At 59.1% G+C, this 21,729-nt stretch overlaps 2 protein-coding genes across 2 annotated transcripts in view; both read right to left on the minus strand.

Annotated features, from left to right (window-relative positions):
- Positions 1–100: 100 nt before the first annotated feature.
- On the minus strand, positions 101–6,234 carry SLC31A2 (solute carrier family 31 member 2). Its single transcript, XM_061352958.1, has 4 exons — positions 6,101–6,234; positions 2,772–2,838; positions 1,518–1,686; positions 101–802 (listed from the first exon to the last, which is right to left on the minus strand). The coding sequence occupies exons 1-4, from the start codon at positions 6,104–6,106 to the stop codon at positions 634–636; spliced, it is 411 nt and encodes a 136-aa protein (XP_061208942.1). The 5' UTR covers positions 6,107–6,234; the 3' UTR covers positions 101–633.
- Positions 6,235–7,406: 1,172 nt separating this feature from the next.
- LOC133212006 (collagen alpha-1(I) chain-like) overlaps positions 7,407–21,729 on the minus strand; it is an 80,023-nt gene continuing 65,700 nt past the window's right edge. Inside the window, exons 31-69 of the mRNA XM_061352989.1 lie at positions 21,437–21,490; positions 21,151–21,195; positions 20,642–20,695; positions 19,919–19,972; positions 19,689–19,742; positions 19,484–19,537; positions 19,324–19,377; positions 19,094–19,138; positions 18,763–18,807; positions 18,330–18,437; positions 18,027–18,080; positions 17,706–17,759; positions 17,460–17,513; positions 17,141–17,248; positions 16,751–16,804; positions 16,351–16,458; positions 15,605–15,658; positions 15,433–15,486; positions 15,177–15,230; positions 14,783–14,836; positions 13,871–13,978; positions 13,649–13,702; positions 13,522–13,575; positions 13,237–13,290; positions 12,752–12,805; positions 12,526–12,579; positions 12,316–12,369; positions 11,610–11,663; positions 10,608–10,661; positions 10,479–10,532; positions 10,280–10,333; positions 10,140–10,157; positions 9,921–9,974; positions 9,695–9,757; positions 9,216–9,381; positions 8,859–8,965; positions 8,574–8,654; positions 8,169–8,357; positions 7,407–7,747 (exon numbers count right to left, since the gene is read on the minus strand). Of these exons, the coding sequence (XP_061208973.1) occupies positions 7,598–7,747; positions 8,169–8,357; positions 8,574–8,654; positions 8,859–8,965; positions 9,216–9,381; positions 9,695–9,757; positions 9,921–9,974; positions 10,140–10,157; positions 10,280–10,333; positions 10,479–10,532; positions 10,608–10,661; positions 11,610–11,663; positions 12,316–12,369; positions 12,526–12,579; positions 12,752–12,805; positions 13,237–13,290; positions 13,522–13,575; positions 13,649–13,702; positions 13,871–13,978; positions 14,783–14,836; positions 15,177–15,230; positions 15,433–15,486; positions 15,605–15,658; positions 16,351–16,458; positions 16,751–16,804; positions 17,141–17,248; positions 17,460–17,513; positions 17,706–17,759; positions 18,027–18,080; positions 18,330–18,437; positions 18,763–18,807; positions 19,094–19,138; positions 19,324–19,377; positions 19,484–19,537; positions 19,689–19,742; positions 19,919–19,972; positions 20,642–20,695; positions 21,151–21,195; positions 21,437–21,490 (2,691 nt within the window). The 3' untranslated portion in view covers positions 7,407–7,597. The remainder of the gene's footprint in view (positions 7,748–8,168; positions 8,358–8,573; positions 8,655–8,858; positions 8,966–9,215; positions 9,382–9,694; positions 9,758–9,920; positions 9,975–10,139; positions 10,158–10,279; positions 10,334–10,478; positions 10,533–10,607; positions 10,662–11,609; positions 11,664–12,315; positions 12,370–12,525; positions 12,580–12,751; positions 12,806–13,236; positions 13,291–13,521; positions 13,576–13,648; positions 13,703–13,870; positions 13,979–14,782; positions 14,837–15,176; positions 15,231–15,432; positions 15,487–15,604; positions 15,659–16,350; positions 16,459–16,750; positions 16,805–17,140; positions 17,249–17,459; positions 17,514–17,705; positions 17,760–18,026; positions 18,081–18,329; positions 18,438–18,762; positions 18,808–19,093; positions 19,139–19,323; positions 19,378–19,483; positions 19,538–19,688; positions 19,743–19,918; positions 19,973–20,641; positions 20,696–21,150; positions 21,196–21,436; positions 21,491–21,729) is intronic.

Here is a 21,729-nt window from a genome sequence, read left to right on the forward strand (position 1 = left end):
CTCATTGCTGAACGCAGCCCTGGGGCTGTGCTGGAGGGGCAGGGATGGGAGAGTCCCCCCTGTGACTTTGGGGGTGACACATCCAACACAAGCCAGGAACTGAACCACTGAGGTGGTTTTATTAAAAGGGGTGTCCCGAAGCAGCAGCAAGAGGCCCTCAAACAGCAGCTTCCCCTCAGCACGGCCACAACTCGGGGGGTGCTCCCACCCCATCCCTGAAGCGCTGGGAGGGGGGGCCCAGCAGGACCCCCTGTTCTCCCTAGAAGGCACTGTGTGAAGAGGGGCTTGGTGCGGGGTAGCACTGGGCAGGAGGGTGCAGGGGTCCCATCCCTTATGTCCCCATCCCCATCACTGCACCGTTCCCATTGCAGCCAGGATGAACCTTGCAGTGGCAGGGGGAGGAAACACTCAGCACCCCCCCATCATCATCATCACCCAGCCAAAGCTCCCTGAGAGCTGGGGGCAGCCACCAATGAATGGTGGCCATGGGGCTCCCCTTCCCCAGCAATACCCACCCTGAGTTGGGCCAGTCCCTGGGTGCTGCGTCCTGCACAGCACAGGAGAGACCCGGCAAAGTGACAGCAGCAATTCCAGACAAAGAGCAGGAAGTGTGGAGCATCCCATGGGAAGTGACTAACCCCGACCGAGCAAGGGGTACACCACAAAATAGCCCAGTGTGGAGCCCACGATGGCCCCAAGGAAGATCCAAGCGTTGTAGGACATCACCGCCAGCATCACCATGTAGCCCAGCACCACCTGCACCACATGGAACAGCGTCTGACCAACGTGGTACTGAAACCACCTGTGGAAGAACCATAGAATCACAGCGGTTTGCATTGGAAAGGACCTTAAGATCATCCAGTTCCAACCCTCTGTAATCATAGAACCAACCAGGTTGGAAAAGACCTTTAGGATCACCAAGTCCAGCCATTCCCCAGTACTGCCAAGGCCACCACGAACCCATGGCACTCAGGGCCTCATCCACGTGGTTTGAGAAACCCCATAAGCAGGGGGTTGGGGCAGTTGGAAGCTTCCCCCCTATATCCCAGAGCATCCAGAGATGGGTTTGGGAAGTGGGGCAAGGGATGGGGGCTGCAAACAGCAGCGCGGGGGGAAATCCTGCTCCAAAGGATACTGGCAGTAAGAGCATCCTCAGGCGTGGTTTGGGATTAAATACAAGAGTTAAAACCCAGGGCTTGGCTCCAAGGGTGGGAAGGGAAAGCCTGGGTCAGCCTTGCTGGGGTGCCTGAGCCCATTCCCAAAGCACAGGGACCCTCCTGCACGATAGCTCCTGGGGGAATGTGATCCTTTACTAAGCTGAAACCATCCTGGATACCTCCCAAAGGACCAGCACGGGGCAGGATACCCCTGAGGCCACCTCCTGAGGCTGTCCCACCCCTCCCTGCGAGCTCAGCACTCCTGGGCTGGCTCTTTCCAGCCTCCCTCCCTCCCAGGGGCCCACATCCCCATCCCTGATGCCCCCACCCCAAGCAGGGTGCAAGGGGTCCCTGTGGTACCTGCCCTGCGTGGGGCTGGGGGCCCCCTCCTCCGGCTCCAGCAGCGGGTCCTGGCTGAGGCTGGGGGGCAGCTCCCGCAGCGCCCGCCGCAGCAGCACGGCTTTGCCCATCTTGATGGCTTCATAGAGCATGGAGAGGAGCAGGATCACCAGCACCGAGAGCACCATCCCTGCGGGAAACACCCATGGGCATGCACTGGTGTGGGGGGAGACGTGGTGGGAAACGGCACAAAGTGCTTGGGAATAGCGCTTGGACATTGCCCCATCCCTGGCAGTGCTCAAGGCCAGGTTGGACACAGGGGCGTGGAGCAAGCTGCTCCAGTGGAAGGGGTCCCTGCCTCTGGCAGGGGCTGGAGCTGGAGGAGCTTTGAGATCCCTTCCAAAACAAACCATTCTGCGATATCCATGGGATAAAGGGGAGGGAATAGGCTCCCAGGTTGGTGAAGCACTGGAAAATGGTGCATTTAGCCCAATTCCTCCCTCTAAATTCCTAGGGAGTATTTTTTTGGAGGGGGATTGCTCTGAAAAGAATCAGCATCTTTGCATCAACTCCACTAAAAAAACTGGGGGCTATAATGTGATGCTGGGATAATAAAAGGAAAACAACCAGAAATGGAAGCTGATCCAACACTGACCTGTGGGGGCTGGCAGGGCTGGGGGGGTGATTCCAACACCTCCCTGTCTGCTGCTCTTGGGTTGGGAGGATGGAGCCTGCAATGCCCTGAGCTCTGCCCTGAGCCCTGCACACAGTAAGTGCCCCAGGGTTAATGCTGTGGGGTCCTCTCTTCACTGCTCCTGACAGGAATGCAAAGCTGCTCCTCAGTTCTGTGCTCCACATCCATTCTTCTGGGTGGAGAGCACAGGCTGGGAGCGTGTGGATGGATGGATGGATGCATGGATGCATGGATAGATGGATGGATGGATGGATGGATGGATGGATGGATGGATGGATGGAGAGATGGATGCATGGATGGATGGATGGATGGATGGACGGACGGATGGGCAGATGGATGACAGATGGATACACGGATGGATACATGGATGGATGGATGGATGGATGGACGGATGGACGGACAGATGGACAGATGTATGGATGGACGGATGGATGCATGGACGGATGGATGCATGGATGGATGGATGGATGGACGCATGAATAGATGCATGGATGGATGCACAGACGGATGGATGAATGGATGGATGGATGCATGGATGGATGGATGGATGGACGGACAGTGTCTCCGGGCTGGCAGCCTACCTGCGGGGGTGTGGACACTCCAGAAGTCAAAGAGCAGCACTGCCGTATCCGAGAAGTAGAAGGACATCTGGAAGAGAGGACAAGGAACTGGCTTGGGGTGATGGGCACAGGGCTTGGGGCACCTGCGTCTTCAGCAGGTCTATGCAACATCCCCATTCCACCCCCCAGGGCTGAGCCCAGCTGGGGATTTACCCAATGCTGCAATCGGTTTTTCCACAGTTTCTGGAACAGGAAGAGGAACTTGAACTGAAAAAATAAAGAGTCATGCTGGGCAGGCTTAACTGTGCCCTTGACTTCCTGCACAGGTCCTGTGGGCATCTGGACTGGTGAGAAAAACCCAGCGAGCACTGCCAGGGATGGGGCAGCCACAGCTTCTCTGGGCACCCTGTGCCAGCGCCTCAGCACCCTCACAGGGAAGAGCTTCTGCCTAAGAGCTCAGCTCAGTCTCCCCTCGGGCAGGTTCAAGCCATTCCCCTTGGCCTGTCCCTACAGGCCCTTGTCCCAAGCCCCTCTCCAGCTTTCCTGCAGCCCCTTTAGGCACTGGAGCTGCTCTAAGGTCTCCCCTTCAGGAGCCTTCTCTTCTCCAGGCTGCCCCAGCCCAGCTCTCTCAGCCTGGCTCCAGAGCAGAGCTGCTCCAGCCCTCACAGCATCTCCATGGCCTCGCTCCAACAGCTCCATGTCCCGTTCTATGATTGTGAGAGATGAGCCAAGGCTTCCTTGGCCCAGATTTGAGAAGGGAAGGTCTGTGGGAAGCAGAGGCTGGTGGACACCATCCACAGCCTGATCACAGCCACCCTTTGCTTCCCTTTGCCTCCCAGGGGTTTCTCTGCCTAAGCACCCAGAGCCACAAGCACAACAGCCTGACCATGGGCTGGTCCAGGGACACCTCCATGGCAGAGCAGCATCAGTGCAAGCTGGGATCTACAAAGGCATCAACCCACCTTCCTTATCGCACTGAAACAGGAGGAGCAAGTATTGCTGTTGTGTAAAGAACCCTCCCACAGAGCTGGCACCGCGCTGCCAAGCCCTGCTTGGTTTCACCATCAGAAACCAGGGCTTTTGTGGGGTTTTTCTCCTCCCTTTGGTGAACCTCTCCAGGGATTGTCTGTGGGGCTTGTGCCCTCCCCTCTGCTGTTACCCCGTTACTGACACCAGCAGATGCAGCCAACAGGACTGGCCTTGGCCAGAAATACCATCCAACAACTGGGCGTCCACGCTACAACAGGCTCTAATTACACCCTTTGGTCACTCCTCACCCTTGCACATTACCGTATGTAATTGGCTCACAGCTTTAAGCAGCTTCCTTTGGCAACAGATTAATGATAATTAGATATAAATAAAGCTATTTCTCCTCTACAGGTTTCACCCCCAAGTCAGAAGCACCTTGTGAGAAGCAGGTATCTACTTCAGTGACAAGGGAACACAAGTGATGGGCAGAAGATCCCTTCTGCTGCCCCAGGTGTCCCAGCCTGGGGTGAAGCGAGGTCTTCAGGTACCCAGTGTGGCCGTGAGGCCAAAATACCTCTTGCCCAGCGAGATGCTACAAGAGACCTGGAGAGGGGCTTGGGACAAGGGCCTGTAGGGACAGGCCAAGGGGAATGGCTTGAACCTGCCTGAGGGGAGACTGAGCTGAGCTCTTAGGCAGAAGCTCTTCCCTGTGAGGGTGCTGAGGCGCTGGCACAGGGTGCCCAGAGAAGCTGTGGCTGCCCCATCCCTGGCAGTGTTCTAGGCCAGGTTGGACACAGGGGCTTGGAGCAAGCTGCTCCAGTGGAAGGGGTCCCTGCCTGTGGCAGGGGTTGGAGCTGGAGGAGCTTTAAGGTCCCTTCCAACACAAACCAGGCTGGGATGCTGTGAAAACACAAACCCAGGCTGCCCGGCACATCCCAACCTGCTGCTCCAGTCCAACTGGGACACCTGGCCCTGCACACTGGGATGAGCCTGTAGGAACTGCAGCTCATTGACCCCTGGCTTGCAGAGCAGTGTGGCAATAAGGACACTGCCACAGGGTGCCCAAGCTGCAGCCCCACGCTGGGGACACAGTGTCCTGGGGAGGATGCTCCAAGAGCTGCTGCGAGCCACCCCTTGGGACCTTGCAGGGGGCTGGTGGTAGGAAACCGGGGGGACCCAGTAGCCTTGAACATCACCCAGTGATGTTCAGCAAGGGCCCAAGTACTGGTACAGGCTGGGGGGGAACCGCTGGAGAGCAGCTCAGCTGAGAAGGACCTGGAACTGTTGGTGGATGATCAGTTAAGTTGACCATGAGCCAGCCCGTGCACCCCCAACAGCATCCTGGGGTGCATGGGGAGCAGTGTGGCAGCAGGTCAAGGGAGGTGATTCCTCCCCCTCTGCTGACCCTGGTGAGGCCACATCTGGAGAACTGCATCCAGTGCTGGGCTCCTCAGTACAAGACAGACAAGGAGCTGCTGGAGAGGGCCCAGTGAAGAGCACAAGGATGCTCAGGGGTCTGGAGCATCTCTCTGATGAGGAGAGATTGCAGGAGCTGGGCTTGGTTGGTCTGGAGGAGAGCAGCCAGAGAGGGGATCCCATCAGTGCAGATCAGTGTCTCAGAGGTGGGTGCCAGCAGGATGGTGCCAGACTCTTTCCAGTGGTGCCCAGTGACAGGACAAGGAGCAATGGCCATAAACTAACACACAGCAAGTGTCATCTCACCATGAGCAAGAACTTTCCATTGAGGGTGGCAGAGCCCTGGCACAGGCTGCCCAAGGGGGGTTGTGGAGTCTCCCTCTCTGGAGCCATCCCAAGCCCACCATGGACACGTTCCCATGTGCCCTGCTCTGGGTGGCCCTGCCCTGGCAGGGGTTGCACTGGATCATCTCCAGAGGTGCCTTCCACCATGAGCGATGCTGGGACTGGGGGATCCCACCTGAGCTCCGGGTGTGCAGTGAACCCAGCCGGGGCTGATGGCTCTGCTGGGAGTGCCTGGTGCGAGCCCAGCGCGGTGCCAGCTCCTCCATGGGAGATGCACGGGGCACGGAGGGCGATGGGTGAGGGGAAGGTGGCAGAGTGGAGATGGGGAGCTCCGGGGTGGGGATGCAGCAGCACGGGGCTGCGGGGCTCACACGGACCGGCCCCAAACCGACACCGACAGAGCTGCCGGCGGGCTCTGCTCCGGGCCCGCTCAGGCTCGGGGCCAAGGGGCACGGGGGAAGCTCGGTCCGGCAGCAGCCACTGCCCAGCGCCCGCCCGCAGCGGAGCGGAGCGGGGGTCCTGGGTGCTCCATGGGGCAGCCAGGGCCGCACCGGGAGGCCGCGGGCACACGCACCCCCCGCACACACCCGGCTCCCCCGTCCCGTCCCGTCCCCTCTCACCTGCATGGCGGCGGCGCCGGGCCTGGCCCGGAGCGGCTCGGCTCGGCCCGTTCTTGTACCCGTTCCCGTGCCCGTTCCCGTTCCCGGCCCGTCGCGGGCTCCTGACGCGCGGCGCGGGGCTTCCCGGGAGATGTAGTGCGGGGGGGGCGGGAGCGTGTGGGAGAGCGGGGCTGGGTGAGCATGGAGAGGAGAAGGCTCCTGAAGGGGAGACCTTAGAGCAGCTCCAGTGCCTAAAGGGGCTGCAGGAAACCTGGAGAGGGGCTTGGGACAAGGGCCTGTAGGGACAGGCCAAGGGGAATGGCTTGAACCTGCCCGAGGGGAGACTGAGCTGAGCTCTTAGGCAGAAGCTCTTCCCTGTGAGGGTGCTGAGGCGCTGGCACAGGGTGCCCAGAGAAGCTGTGGCTGCCCCATCCCTGGCAGTGTTCAAGGCCAGGTTGGACACAGGGGCTTGGAGCAAGCTGCTCCAGTGGAAGGGGTCCCTGCCTGTGGCAGGGGTTGGAGCTGGAGGAGCTTTAAGGTCCCTTCAACCCAAACCAGGCTGGGGTTCTATGGATCTGGCATTGCTTGAAGCACTCCATAGACAACTGTGCCCCCCTGACTGCTTCAGCTGCTGCTCTCCCCATCCCCTGTCCAGGCTGCCACTGCTCTGGAGGCATCGGCATCGATCCCCAGCCTCACTGGCACACAGCAGCAAGGGATGCAAGCTCTGCCTTAGCAGTCCCAGACCTGATGGGTGCTGAGGAAACGGCCGTGCAGGGCAAAGCCAGCTGAGACCCGGGGTTTGTACCAGCACCTAGGCTTGGGTGCCACACGTAAACCTCTGCCTGCCTGGGGCCAAGCAGCCCAGCCACAGTGGGGTGATAAGAGGCAAGAGAAACACTGCTGGGAACAGCAAACATAAAGTGATACCAGTGCTGCAGCACGGAGCCAAACAGCTCCAGCCCCTGCCCTTGCCTGAGCAGAGCCGTGCAGCAGCCTTGCTATAGCAGCCCTCTGCCCTTCACAGGAGCTGCAGACCCAAAACAGAGCCAGGACTTGGGGGGGTTTTGCCTTTTCTGCTCCTTTTTAGTACTTGATGGCTGGACAGGCTGGGAACAGGAGCAGAGAGCAGGCAGCAGCCAGGGCTGCTCCTCAGCCTGATGCATGGACTTGTGCACTAAGGCAAGGCAAAGCCCTTTTCCTCCCAAGCTGGCAGTGCTGTTGCTTGGTTTTCTCTTTAGCAAAGGGTTCCTGATGGTTTCAGTTTCACGAGCCTCCCCCATCACTCATCAATCAGCACCTTCTCGTATATATAATATATATATATATATAATTTATAGAGAAATGACTTTGTAAACAGCATTGTTCTACTCCAGAAGGGAAGCGCAGTCTGTGCCGTAACGCAGCTACAAACAGGTATCTCCGGGGAGCCCATCGTCACTCCCAGCCACCAGCATGGCCCCAGCAGGACAGTTCCTGGGTGGGGACGGCACCGGCTCAGTTTGGGTGTCACCGGTTTCAGCTGAAGCAAACTGGTCCCACTGTGAACCCAAACTGGTGCGAGGCGTCTCCGTTGTGGAACACGGCCAGGTCCCGCAGCGGCAGCAGGGACAGCTCCTCGCTGGCGAAGTGGAAGATGGTGTCGGTGATGGAGGAGTCGTTGTCCGGCTGAAATGAGCACAGGGGCAGCTGAGCAGCATCAAAACCTTGGTCTGGTGACCTGAGGGACCCTCATGGAGCACCCGCTGTGTCCCCCCGCTCATCTGGGTGCTCCTTGATGCACCCAATGGCCAGGTCTCCATCCCCAGCTTCTCCAGGGAGGTGGCCTCCCCTTTGTCACCATGAGACACCCCATTCCCTGCCATACCCCAGCCTGCTCCCTAAGATGGCACAACTCCTTGGTCCTAGGGAGAGGATGCTCTCCATCTCCATCCCCATCCCGCTGCAGGAAGCGGATGCTCCCCATCCCCATCCCACCGTAGGAAGCCTCCCCCGCCAGGTCTACCCCAACCCCTGGTGTGCAAACACGAGCCAAGGGGCAGATGCTGGGGAAGGGGCTCCCTCTGGATGTGCCTGCAGGAGGGCTCACCACGCAGCCCTGCAGGCTGGATGCATAGCTCTGCTCCCGGGAATCGGCCAGGAAGCGGATTTCCTTCTGGAGCTGGGGCTGGCCCTGCTCCGGGGCCGGTCTGCAGGAGTAGGAGACCTTCTGTGTGACCAGGCGGCTGTGCAGGCGCAGGAACCGGAGCTGCACTGCGCTGGCCCCTCTGTACTCCAGCTACGGGCAAGGAGAGAGGAACCGGGTAGTGGGAGCTGCATGGGTCTAGTGGAGGAATCTGTGCTCCCCATGCTTGAAAGCTGGGATCCAGCCATCTGCTGAAGCACTGGTTTGGGTATTCTTTGCACAGACAGCCGACCCCTGTGCCTGGGCATTGCACAGGAGACCCCCAGCCCCATGAGATGGGGTGTGCATCACTTCGGGCTGGGTACTCACCAGGAAGCCCCCAGGCAGGGTGCTGAACCACTCGAAGGTGTTCTCAGAGGTGTAAGTGCTCAGCCAAGCCTTGATGGGGACCTGGGGGCAGTGGGGACCAGGTCACGCTGTCCCAGCAGGGCAAGAAGCCAGCGATACCAAAGGTGTCCCTGCAGCCTGGTCCCACACCACGACCAGGGCCTGCTCCCTGTGACAGCAGCAGCCACCACGCAGTCCCTTCTCCAGCCCCAGCAACCTGTCCTCACTGGCCCCAAGAGGTAACATGGGGCTGGAGCCGCCCCATACCTGGTTGTGGACGGGGGCTATGCAGGTCTCACCCCCTGCTGTGAAGTTGCAGAAGGCCACCAGTGCGTCCTGGGGGCTGCCCTGGTTGGGGTCGATGTGGTATTGCCCTGGAGGGAGGCAGAGGGGAGCTCCTGGCACCAGGGCTTTGGCATGGGGAGGATGCCATGCGGTGCCATCCCACCTCAGCTCATGGGGTATCCCTGGCTGCAACCTCCATCCTCTTGGGATGCAGCCTGGCTGCTCCCCCATTCCTCCATGGATAAAACCCAATTGAGCTCATCCCCCACATCCTCATCCCCTGTTAATGCTGGTGAAACACTGCCTGGGTCTGGGGTCCCCCCGTGTGCACCCCGGTACCATCAGGAAGGTGAGGGTGGGCCAGCAGCAGCTCCTTGCAGGTGGCCGCTGGGTTGGCTTTGGTGCCGTTGGGATGCTCCACAAGGGCTTGCAGCTCCTGGCTCAGGGTGTCCAGCAGAGCCCAGACCGCAGTGTAGTTGAGGTGGTTGGAGGGATAAATGAGGTGCTAAAGGAAAAGGAAGGGACATAACCAAGCGGATGTTAGCCCCTTGCTCTTATTTGGGTGAGGAGCATCATCAGGAGCTCAGGGAGGAGTTGGGACATGCAGAGAATAAGAGTGGTGGGAGAGGGGTTAACCGTATCTGCTTGCTCTTTGTACAAGGGCCTTGGTCCTTGTGCACACAGGGCTTAGAAACAGTGGGACATGGGACACCATCACTGTCAGCCCCTTCCCTCCCTCGTGGCACCCATCAGAGCAGGGATGGGAGGCTTTGGTGGCACCACATGGGGATGGGAAGGCCTTGTCCCCATGCACTCACCCGTAGCTCCTCCCTGGACAGCATCAGCACGGGTCCGCTGGGGCCAGGGGGGCCGGGGGGGCCCTGTGTGACAGTGGCAACGCTGGTGACAATGGCTGCTGGCCCTGAGCCCACCGCCACGCTCACAGCCCCTCCGATGGTGCCATCCCCTTGCCATGGCACCCACAGCACTGCGGGAGCAAGGGGCCTGTGGTCTGGCACACGGGACATTGGGGACCCCACTTACTGGCAGCCCTGGTGCACCCCTGGGTCCCGGCAGCCCTGGGAAGCCTTTCAGCCCCTGCCAAAGGAGGAGGGAGGGAAGAGAAGCAAAGGGTGAGACGCTGCTGTGTGGAGCTGCACCCCAGGGTGCCCCATGGGGCCACCCCGCACCTCAGGGACAGGGCAGGAGGGGAGGGTGCCCATGGCAGGGCTGAGCCCAGCTCCAAGCCTCCCCTGTACTCACTTTGGGTCCAGACAAGCCCTGGAAGAGAAGGACAAGGCCCAGGGAAGCGGGAGGCAGGCGGGACCGAAGCCCCATCCCAGAGGGATGTGATCCCTTTTGGGGAGCAAACCCCAAACCCAATGGGAGGGTGAAGGACTCACCGGTGTCCCGGGGGTGCCAGGGTGTCCCCTTGTGCCGGGGGGGCCAGTGTCACCCTGCAAAGGCACCAGAGGAGGTCAGGGCATCCCCCAGCACGATGTTCTCCTACAACACAGCCCCTTTCCCAGGTGGATTTGGTATGGAAAGATGAGGAATTCACCCCAAACACCTCTTGGAGGTCCCCCTCCATCCTGCCCTTACCTGCTGTCCCTTGGGTCCTGGCCTTCCAGGGCTGCCCTGGGGTCCCAGCTTGCCCTAGGAGACAAAGGTGTCACACAGGGTGACAAGGGACCAAGGGGAGGGAGGAAAAGAGCAAACCCCTTCACGTACCTTGAAGCCATCGTCCCCTTGCTGGCCCAGCTCCCCCGCGCTGCCCTTCTCGCCCTGGGAGAGACAGGGAGAGCTTTGGTGGCAAGGAGAAGGATGGAAACCCCTCCAGGGACAGCAGGCAGGGGGAGGGCTCTGCCCCAAGGGAGCCCCATCAGAACCTTGCTCTAGTTCATCATCATCATCATCATCATCATCATCATCATCATCATCATCTAGTTACTCATCAAATCAGTGGTCATTCATTGGCTAGGCAGTGGAGACTTTGCTTGCTGCATGACCCTGGCAGGAGGGGAACATTTCCCAGGGCCAAACATCTCCTGGCCTCCAGCAAGCAGCTGGAAATGGGCAATTAATGATGAAAAACCCAAGCCCATCCTTTGCATTTGGTAGAATTCACCGTGTCCATAGCGGGGAAGGAGGGGGGTGATGGAGCATCTCCCTCTTCTGCTCAGCTGTGGGTCTGAAAGGCTTTTCTCCCAGACTGAAACAGCACTCAGGAAAAGCCTCAGAAGTTCCCCAAACCTGCCCAGCTCTGTCCTTGCTGATTGCCCTGGAGTGGATGAGGAGCTCTCAATGCACTTATTAAAGCTGTATTTATTACCAGGGGTTCATTCTCCTGATGGCTGTGAGGAGCTATGGGCCCCCAGGGACTGCCTGTCCCTGATTTACAGCCTGGCAGCTGATGGATGGGGCCATAAGGATGAGGTTGGCCTCTCTGGCCAAGGTTGGATCCATCAGCACATCAGTAAGCACAGAGTACGTGCTTGTGCTGTGTCAGCATCCGTGCTGAGAGCAGGGATTGAACTGCCTGCTGCTGCTTGCAGCTCCAGGAGGATGGAAGATGCTTTGGAGAGAGTCTAAAGGTCCCAACACCCATGGACCTGGTGGACAACCCCCGAAGATGCTGCAGTGATCAGGGTTCAGGAAGAGGGGACAAAGTGATGGCATCCAGCAGGTTAAATGCTGACCCCAGTGCTCAAGTGCCTGGTACATGTCACCTACCTTGGGTCCTTTCAGTCCAGGTTCTCCTTTCATGCCCTTCAGCCCTGGAATGCCCTAAGGGAGAAACAGTGTGGTTCTGCATCACCCTGCGCTGAGCTGCTCCCGTTGGCAAGGAGCAACCTCGCCGTGGCTGAGGATGGCACCAGGATGCTGGGAATTTCGGGCAGTTTTAGGAACTTGGAGGCAGCTTTAGAAGCTTCAGATTTAGAAACTCATGAGGCCAGGTTGGACACAGGGGCTTGGAGCAAGCTGCTCCAGTGGAAGGGGTCCCTGCCTGTGGCAGGGGTTGGAGCTGGAGGAGCTTTAAGGTCCCTTCCAACACAAACCAGGCTGGGATTCTGTGATGCACTGGAAGGAAAGTGTTTGGTATCCAGAGGAACTGATAGGCAATGATGCAATTTGCCTGAGTACACACACACTGTGTGTATCTGGGGTGAAACTGGGAAGAAGAAGGCAAGAGAAGGTGAATGAAGGATAGATGGATGGATGGATGGATGGATGAATGATGGATGGATGGATGGATGGATGGATGGATGAATGATGGATGGATGGATGGATGGATGGATGGATGGATGGATGGAACGCCTCAAAACCCGGCTCATTTTAAATGAGTCTCTCCTTTGGTTGTCCATGGAGATGGGTTGCACTGTGATACCTGGTGGGGGGGGGGATCTGGCACCCCAAAACCTCCCAACCTGATACTCACATGGGGTCCTTGGGGTCCCTGGGGTCCTTCCAGCCCCTTGTCCCCTGGGTGGCCCTGAAATGCAAAGGTAGAGGCCCCGGCTGGTGTGAGAGCAGGGCAGGAGGGATGCTCTGGTGCTTCCTGCAGGGAGAGCAGCCCATGGGAGTGCAGGAGACCCCCCTTGGGCTGGAAGGGGACACGGGGCCCTCCAGCCACATGATGCCAACCTACCTTGTGTCCCCGGGGTCCTCTCGGGGGCTGGGGGCCCGCCTTGCCTCGCTTGCCCTGTGAATAACAGAAGAAAGCCTCAAGGGAAGTCAAGCCTGTTAAAGGCACTAAGTCGGTTCCCCTTGCTCCCCTTCCAGGGATGCTGAGCCCCCAGCAAACCAGGACCCCTCTGCAAGGGCTCCAAGCATCAGCCTCCCCTCACCCTCCATGGGGACAGCGGTGCCATTACCCGTCTGCCAGCTTCTCCAGGGACTCCTTGGTGTCCTCCACGCCCCACATCACCCTGGGGGAAGAAAAGATGTGGGTCACCAGCGGCCTGGCCACGTCCTGGACCAGGGAAGAGGGGCTGCTATGGGACCCTGGCGATGGACACTAAGGCCACAGTGCAGAGCTGGCCAGTAAAGGGAAGTCCCCTGTGTCCCCCCCAAGGGCACCTAAGCCAGCATGGAGACAGACCTATAGGGCTGAACTGGGGAGATCTGCCAGCCCCTCACCCCAGAACCAGCCAAGGCATCCCAATGGTGTCCAAGGGCTCTGTGTTTGCCAGGCATGGATGAGCAGTGGCCTTTACAGTGGGGAAAACCAGGTCTCCTTAGGGTGATTCACGCTGGTTTCTCTCCATGGACCACAATGGGGTTGACCAGCTCATGGCCACCCCATACCTGGTGGCTGCTCCCCCTCAGTGCCATCTGCAGAGGAGGATTTTGGAGGTACCTTTTCTCCTTTGCGGCCTTTCCACCCTTCAGGACCGGCTTGTCCTGGGGACCCCTAAAAACCAAATGAGAAGGAAACCCCTCTGTAAGGATGCTGCAGCAGGGATGCCCCCCCTGCTCCAGTATACACAGGAGGATGCTCTAAGCTGAGAAGCAGAGCACGGATATTTCAGTGGGAGCAGGAGATGCTGCCCATGGGAGACATGGGCAGCATCCACTGCAGCAGCAGGGACATCCCAGCATCCCACTGCCTGTGCCAGGAGCCCAGCTCCATCCTGCTCCTCACCATTGGTCCTGGTACTCCTGGCTCGCCCGGCTCCCCTTTTGCACCTGCCAGGCCCTAGGAAGCAAACCAGGAATCAACCCAGTGCTGACCAGTAAGCTCCAGGGTTATCCACTGGGGCAGCACTTACCTCGGCGCCGCTCAGCCCTGTGGCTCCAGCTTCACCCGGTGGCCCTAGAGGACCCTGAGTTCATGTGGGGACAGAACAGGAGCCTGGCATCAACTCTGGGCTGTTTGTAAGGCAGGAGGGCAAGTACAAGGCTCTGCCTTGCCCCAGGGTCTGCAGTGGGGCTGTTCCCCCCAGGGACCGCATGCCAGGGATGTCCCCATGCAGAGATGCAGTTGCTGTTACCTGCGGGCCTGGCTGGCCCTTGGCACCCACCGATCCTCTGGCTCCTCGGTGCCCAGTGTATCCCCGCAGCCCGGGGGCACCCACCGGCCCCATGGCACCCGCTGCACCCTGCAGTGTACATACAGACCATGCACCCACTGTGCCCCAGCCCAAACCTGCCTAGAGCTGGGGCTGAGGAGCTGCACCTTGAGGGGCTTCACCCAACAATAGCCCCGTAAATGCTTGTATTCCTGGGGCTTATTCCATGTGCAACCTATCCCAGCAAAGTAATCATGCAAATTAACCACAAAACCATGGAATGGTTTGCGTTGGAAGGGACCTCAAAGCTCCTCCAGCTCCAACCCCTGCCACGGGCAGGGACCCCTTCCACTGGAGCAGCTTGCTCCAAGCCCCTGTGTCCAACCTGGCCTTGAGCACTGCCAGGGATGTTAAGGACTTGTCCTGCCTGGGCAGGGTGGCCCTGCAGCTTGGCAAAACAAGGATGCAAATGGGATTTATCCTGCAGCGGAGTGCAGGCATCACTAATACAGCTGTGGCTCTGTGCATGGCAGGGCTACAGCCACAAATGCATCCAAAGGCAGCTCCCCTGCCCTTACAGAATGGCTTTGGGGAAGTAGAGGAGGAGGAAGCCAAACACCCTGGCCCTGCCCCAGGCAGGCTCTGAGAGCCAGGCATTAACTGCACAATGGTGTGGCCCTTCTGCAGTGTTTAACAGCTCTATTAAAGTGCCTTTATGGAGCTTTGGCTCTGGGGAACGATGACTCAGTCACAAACCCATTGCAGAGCAGGACCTGCAGCAGAGCTCCCGTTGTGGCCATCCCCTGGGTGAGGCTCAGCCCCAGGCTCTGCGGCTCAAGGTGCCACCAAACCTCTTTCCCAGGGAGGTTTTGTATGGTCAGGGCCAGTACTCACCACTGAACCGGGTTTGCCGGCATCTCCCTTGGGTCCATCATCTCCAGCAGGTCCCTATGGTGATGGTGGGGGTATAGAATAAGCCTGACACCACCCTGTGCTTCCTGCTCGGGTGTTTTAACCCTTGTGCCATGTTCAACAGCCCAAGGCACATGCCCGGGCAGCACTTGAGCATTGAGCGTGCTTTGATGGCAGGGATGATTTTGGAGCATCTAAGCATCTCCTGGGAGTCAGTGCTAAGATGTGAGGCATTAAAACCCCTCTTTGCTCTTGACTCCTGGCCTGGCCAGCTACGGGGCAATAAATCCTTTGGATTTGGTTTGTATTGGAAGAGGTGAAGCATGAGGGAAGCCTTTGGCAGATCCCAGCTCTACAAGCGCCCAGGTATCAGTACCTCTGGTCCTGCAGCACCAGCGGGTCCAGGCATGCCCTGCGCTCCTGGATCTCCCTGGGGAAGAAGGAAGAACAGCTCTGTCCCCAGAAAACCCCTTCCTTGCCTTGTTGGCTTTGGATCTCAGGTAGGGGGGTCCCATAGGTCACCAGCCTGCCCAGGTCTGACCCAGCTCCTCCACCACAACCAGACCTTGGGCAAAGGGTGGGAAAGGATGCTTCACCCAGAGATGAGGGTTGGAGCCATCACCCCACGGTACCTTCACTCCTTTGGGACCATCGAGTCCAGGAGCACCTCGAAGACCGATCCCACCCTGTTCAGGGCATAAGCAAAGGAGCCCCATGGAGTCAACCCTGCCCAGGGCTCCCAGTTGTGTCCCCTGCCAGGTCCGTGCTTGGCCGGAAGGGGAGGAGGGACATGAAGTGACTCACAAACCGTCCTCTGGCTCCTGTGGGTCCCACATCCCCGGTGACACCAGCCTGGCCCTGGGACACAGAGGGAGATGTGCTCAGCATTGACCCAGACTGCCCAGCAAGGCACAGATGGCATCATGGGTCAGTTTGTGTTGGAAGGGACCCCAAAGCTCCTCCAGCTCCAACCCCTGCCACAGGCAGGGACCCCTTCCACTGGAGCAGCTTGCTCCAAGCCCCTGTGTCCAACCTGGCCTTGAACACTGCCAGGGATGGGGCAGCCACAGCTTCTCTGGGCACCCTGTGCCAGCGCCTCAGCACCCTCACAGGGAAGAGCTTCTGCCTAAGAGCTCAGCTCAGTCTCCCCTCGGGCAGGTTCAAGCCATTCCCCTTGGCCTGTCCCTACAGGCCCTTGTCCCAAGCCCCCTCCAGGTTTCCTGCAGCCCCTTTAGGCACTGGAGCTGCTCTAAGGTCTCCCCTTCAGGAGCCTTCTCTTCTCCAGGCTGCCCCAGCCCAGCTCTCTCAGCCTGGCTCCAGAGCAGAGCTGCTCCAGCCCTCGCAGCATCTCCATGGCCTCCTCTGGGTTCGCCCAAGTCCAGACTATCCTCATGTGCCAACAAGACCCAACATTGGAGTCCTGCCCATGAGACACAGAACTCCCTCATTACGGAGCTTTGCCAGTTCCCAGCACTTTCTATGCTGTGGGTGCCAGGCTTGGGTGCACTGGGAGCCTGGTGGGCTGAGGCAGCCCCTCTCTATGTACTTGCCAGCAAACCTTCGTGTCCCTTCTCTCCTTTATGGCCATGTCCTCCACGTTCCCCTGTAGCAGCTCCTGGTCCTGGTGCTCCAGGAAGGCCCCTGGGGCCAGCATCACCCTGCTCAGGGATGGAGACAGAGGTGCCACCACAGAGAAGAGGAAGGAATAGCAATAACACGAGCTTCTGCTTGGAGATGACGTTTCACCCTCTCACTGAGTGCCACAGACACGTTCTCCATAGGGTGCTCAGGTGATGCCAGGCCTGAGCCCTGCATCTCCATGGGTCCTCATCCATGGGGACACCCCTGTCCTGCTTCAGCCCCCACCATGCCAAATGGAGCAGTGAAGGCTGAGCAGGCTGTGGGTGCTCCTGAGCTGCTTCAAGGAGGGACAGAGATAGAGGCACTCACCTTCTGCCCCTGTGGTCCTGGCTCGCCCGTGTTTCCAGCACCCCCAGCATCACCCTGCCCGGAGGGGAAGTACAGCATCAGACCCAGCTCCTGCTTCCCAGCTCCATCCCAGGGGGGTTAAAAGCTGAACTCTGACTTCCAGGGCCTTCTCCACCCTCCCTTGGTTGGGATCTTGGTGCTGATGGCCCCACAGCTTTACCTGCACCAGGCGGTCACCTATAGCCACGACCCACAGTAGCCCAAAGAGCAAGTGAGGACACAGCAGCCAAGCAGCACCTCACCCAGCAAAGGGACCCCAAAGCATCAGCTCCCTCCTTCAGTGAGGCACCTCAGCCTGTCTGGGGCAGAGCTGCAGCCCTCCAAAGCTGCCGGCACTCAGCACTCACATACCTCCTTGCCTGGCTCTCCAGGTGTTCCCGGTGGCCCCTCGGGCCCATCTTCCCCTGGCTCCCCAGGGTCCCCTCTGATGCCTGGAGCTCCATCGGTTCCTGCCTCTCCCTGGGCAGGATGAAGACAACCACAATGATTCTGGCTCTGCCCATCATCATTTCCCACCACCCCAGATTGCCTTGCTCCTGGTACCCAAACCATGCCCAGCAACGTAAACCTATGAGCGTGGACCCCACACGGTCCTTGCCCACCCCTGCAGCAGCGGGGCCAGGCGAGCCCAGTGCCACCGGTATCACCCCAGCTCCCAGCAGGGACTGACCCGCTCGCCTTTGGGCCCCGGCTGCCCCTCTGCTCCCGGTGGTCCTGGTGGTCCCTGAGGAGGAAACACAGTGCCCAGCCCTGCCATGGGTTGTTCACTGAGCCCTTGGCTCAGTGTTAACCTTTTGGTTTCAGTGAGGATCAGAAACCTCCTCCCTCCATTCCCCATCATTGGAGAAGGTGCACAGGGAGAGATGGGTTGGAGCAGCCCCAGCCGAGGGGAGGATGTGGCTCCTCGGTGATGTACCTGCTCTCCATCCAGCCCGCTGACACCAGCATCCCCAGGCTGTCCCATGTCACCCTGCCAGAGGACACGGACATTAGGACAGGTCCCTCACAGACATTGCTGTCCTGGACACCCAGTGTCTGCAGGAGGGCTGGCAAGGCTCTTCTCGCACCTTGCACCACACATGTATCCCCATCCCAATGGGAAAAGCCAGTGGCCAAAGTGGGAGCAGTTCCCCTGTAGCCCTGGGGAGGATTCTGCACTTTGAGCAAGCAGAGCGAACCCAAGGCTCTCCCTGCCTGGGCAGATCCTGAGGAACCAAACCACCATCCTCATCCTTACCTTCTCTCCTCTCATCCCTGAAGCCCCTTCAGGTCCATTTGGACCTTCCCGGCCCTGTAGACAAACAACCCATGTCAGCAGTGAGGCTTTGCCTTCACTCAAGAGGCCCCTGCATCTCCCAAGCGTGGATCTGGGATGCCCCAGCACACCATGGGCAGAGAAGCCATGAACCAGCTTCCCTTCCTCTTCCCTTTGCTTCCTGCAGGAGCTTCAGCGAGCTCCAGCACAATTCCTGCACCCCATCCTACAGCTGAGGCAGGAGGTTGTATTGGGAACGATGGAAGGAGCCGCATCTGCACTCACCGGGTACCCAAACGGACCAGCAGCACCAGCAGCTCCAGGAGCCCCTGTTTCTCCTGCTGAGCCAGGCTTCCCGGGAATGCCGTCCAGGCCCCGTGTGCCAGGAATGCCCTGCAAGGCCAAAAGACCACTTAAGCACCCAAAACACAGCACAGGGTGCAGGGAGGGCAGTGCCAATGGGAGCCCCATGCCTAAAGGAGTCGGTCCACCATGGTACCACCTACATGTGGTGGGTGCTGGTGCCTCATCACTGTGGGTGCAGGAGGACACTTCTGTCCCCATCCCTGGTTGTCACCACCCAGCTACCCAATGCAGGGTCATTCTCTGCCCCACAACCAGCCCAGGGATGAAGCTGCCTCCAAAGGGGACACCTATCTTTCATCCCACCCAACTTCAGCCTGCAGAGCATCTCTGCAGCTACAGCTTTCCTACTTACAGGCAGCCCTGGAAGTCCTCGAGGACCTGGGTCTCCCATTCTGCCCTGAAACAAGAAGGGTGCTCAACAGCATGGCCATGGCAAAGGGACACAGGGGATCCTGAGCTGGGTGTCCTTGCACCATCCACGTGTGCCTGGGCCACCTCAGTCGTGTCTGTGCAGCATCAGGACAAACCCAGCCAGCAAGAAGCAGGACCAGGGTCCTGCAAAGGGTTCCAGGATCCATGCTGCCAGTGCTATAGGTAGCACATGGTGTGTAGTGCAGAGTGTTGCCCATCTACAGGCAGAGGGAGAGGAGCAAGACAGGCTTGGGAAGCACAAGAAGCCCTACCTGAGAGTCAGGAGGACCTCGTGGACCAGGGGGACCTGGCAGGGCCTGGGGAGGAAAGTGCCATCAGAGCCCCACACGCATCCCTGACTGCTCCCCTCTCCCCAGTGTGCAGCCCATTGATGCCTATGGCAGAGATTTCCCATTTCCCATCCTCAGCCCAGCAAAGGTGACTTTGCTCAGTGCTTCTCCAGCAGGATGGAGTTAACGGGGGTGGCAGCATCAGCATTCACCTTAGGGCCAGCTTTTCCTGGGAATCCCGGTGGGCCTTGGGCTCCCCTTTCTCCCTGTGAGGCGATAAGAGGTTTCCTTTGCTCCCTGTTTCCAAAGCCTGAACTCCCACCCCAGTGCATCCCCTCACTGCTGTGCTGGTGCTGGATCTCCCAGCCCTACCTTGTCCCCCCTGCGCCCTGGCCTCCCACGGTCACCAGCAGGTCCTGGGTAGCCCTGGGGAGAGCGTGGAGTTAGGAGGCAGCATCTCCAAGGGGTTGGGAGGAGGAGGATGCTGAGGCTGAGCCCAGGGAAAGGCAGGACCCCAGCACTGCAGGAGCCTTGGGAGCCACCCCGAGCCCTGCCGCTGCCTGGGGCTGTCACTTACGTAGGTGCCAACAGGTCCTTGCGGCCCCTCCAAGCCAGGCTTCCCAGGCAGCCCCTGCCAGGCAAGAGGAGGCATCAACAAACCTCTGCTCCCGGGATGCCCACAGGCATCTTCTTACCCTTGGTGTTCACATCTGAACTCCCAAGGTCCCCCCATGTGTCCCCATGGCAGCCAAGAGCCTCTCAGGGCTGTCCATCACCATCACTGCTCCAACCAGCCCCAGCTCTCACCTTTGGGCCCAGGGAACCTGGGTCTCCATCAGGTCCAGGTTTTCCCAGAGAGCCCTTTGGAAACATTTGGGAAGGAGGTGTCATGGAGGTGCTGAGATGAAACCAGCCCCACCAAGGCACCACTGCTGCCTCTGTGCTCAGGGTGGGCATCACTTGGTCCAGAGTGGGGTGGTGGGACCAGACTCTGCCATCATGGCCTGTCCTGGTGGCTCCTGCACAGCAGCACCCCATGGCTGGCTCTCTGCTGGGGTTGCCGCTAGGGAAGGTGACAATTCCACCCTTGGGATCATTGCGAAGCCCATCCAAGAATAGGCTCTAAGGGAGAAGCTCTTCCAGCTACAGGAGCTGCTCTGGGTCGCCAAAGACAAGGGACTGTCCTGCCTGAACCTGTACCACCATTTCCACCTGGGATGGAGGTAGCTTTGATCCCCTCCCAGGTTTTCTATGGGCTGCCATCCCCATGGAGACCCCGAGAACATGCAAAGTCCCTTGGACAGCCTGAATCTCTTGGGAAATGATCCTGCTCTGCCCCAGCTGTTTCTGCCATTGAGGCTTTTTAATGTGTATTAACGACGTTAAGACCAAGTCCTCTGGATGCCCTGATACCCTGCTCATTCCCAAGGTGGGAAAGTCTCATTTCCCCCACCAGTGGCACCAGCCCTATTGACTTCCCACCTAAGAAAATGCAGAGTTCATGCAGAAGGGACTTTATTGTGTCCTTACTATGGATCCAGGAGGTCCTGTGTGCCCATGGGGCCCCTGCAAGCCAGCAGAACCCTGCAGGAGAGGACAGAAGACGAGTGATGGAGGGAAAGCAGGAGGGATGGAAATGCTCTCTCCTGACATGGTCCAACACCAACCCAAACCAGAGAGGGAAGTGCCAGGGTTTATTTCCTTTTGCATTTCAGAACAAAGATTGACAGATACCAACAATCCTACAGAAAGGAGAACTTGCCTCCAGCCCAGGCTTTGTGCTGGCCCTGCTCTGGACAGCAGCACCAGGGATGAGAAGTCATTTTGCAATAGGACCATTCCTTCTCCTTCACCCCTTAGCACCATTCTCAGAAGGTCCCTGCCCTAGAGGAGCACCTTTTCCTGGTCTTGCTCCATCAGGGCCAAACACCTCTTGCCCTCCATCCCACCCAAATGCTTTTGAGGCACATCCCAAGGGGATTGAGCTGAGCAAGGGGATGCTCAGCAAGGGAATCAGCCATCCATGCAGCTCAACTCACCGGTGCTCCCCTCCTGCCCGAGCTGCCCATGGTCCCTGGGTGACCCTGCAGGACAAGCAGGTGATGATGAGGATGGGGAGGGAGCAGCAGCCTCTCCCAGTCCCACCACAGCGACCCAGTGCCTTGCCATCATGGCAAGGTGCAACACAGTGTCAAGCTCTTGACCCACATGGCCATGGGGATGATGGGGTTGGGATGTTCCCCCCATCCCCATTAGGCTCAGCTCCCCCTCTCGCTACAACCCACCGCTCCAGCCCTTGTCAAGTACAGAGTGTAGGATGGGAACCTGTGTACCAGGCTTTCCTTCTGTGCCTTCTGCTCCTGGGATGCCCCGCGAGCCCTGGAAGCAGAATCTCATCTCAGGAAAGCAGAGCCTATGGCAGGAATCATCCACCCCAGAGCCTCCCTCCAGTATTGCATAGTGGCACATCCGCAGTGGAATGGTCCCTAGGGTGCTGCTCTGTACTGAGCCATGGGTTCAGTAATGCACAGCTCATCCCCACACAGCTCCTCCCTGCTCCATCCCACCTTTGGATGCTATCGCTGGGAAATAACACGAGTGTGGGAGGAAACCCATTC

Source organism: Neopsephotus bourkii, unplaced genomic scaffold (assembly GCF_033783945.1).
Source record: "Neopsephotus bourkii isolate Nb327-2 ecotype Australia unplaced genomic scaffold, CSIRO-AGI_Nbou_v1 NB_659, whole genome shotgun sequence".
In the NCBI taxonomy this organism is placed as follows: domain Eukaryota; kingdom Metazoa; phylum Chordata; class Aves; order Psittaciformes; family Psittacidae; genus Neopsephotus; species Neopsephotus bourkii.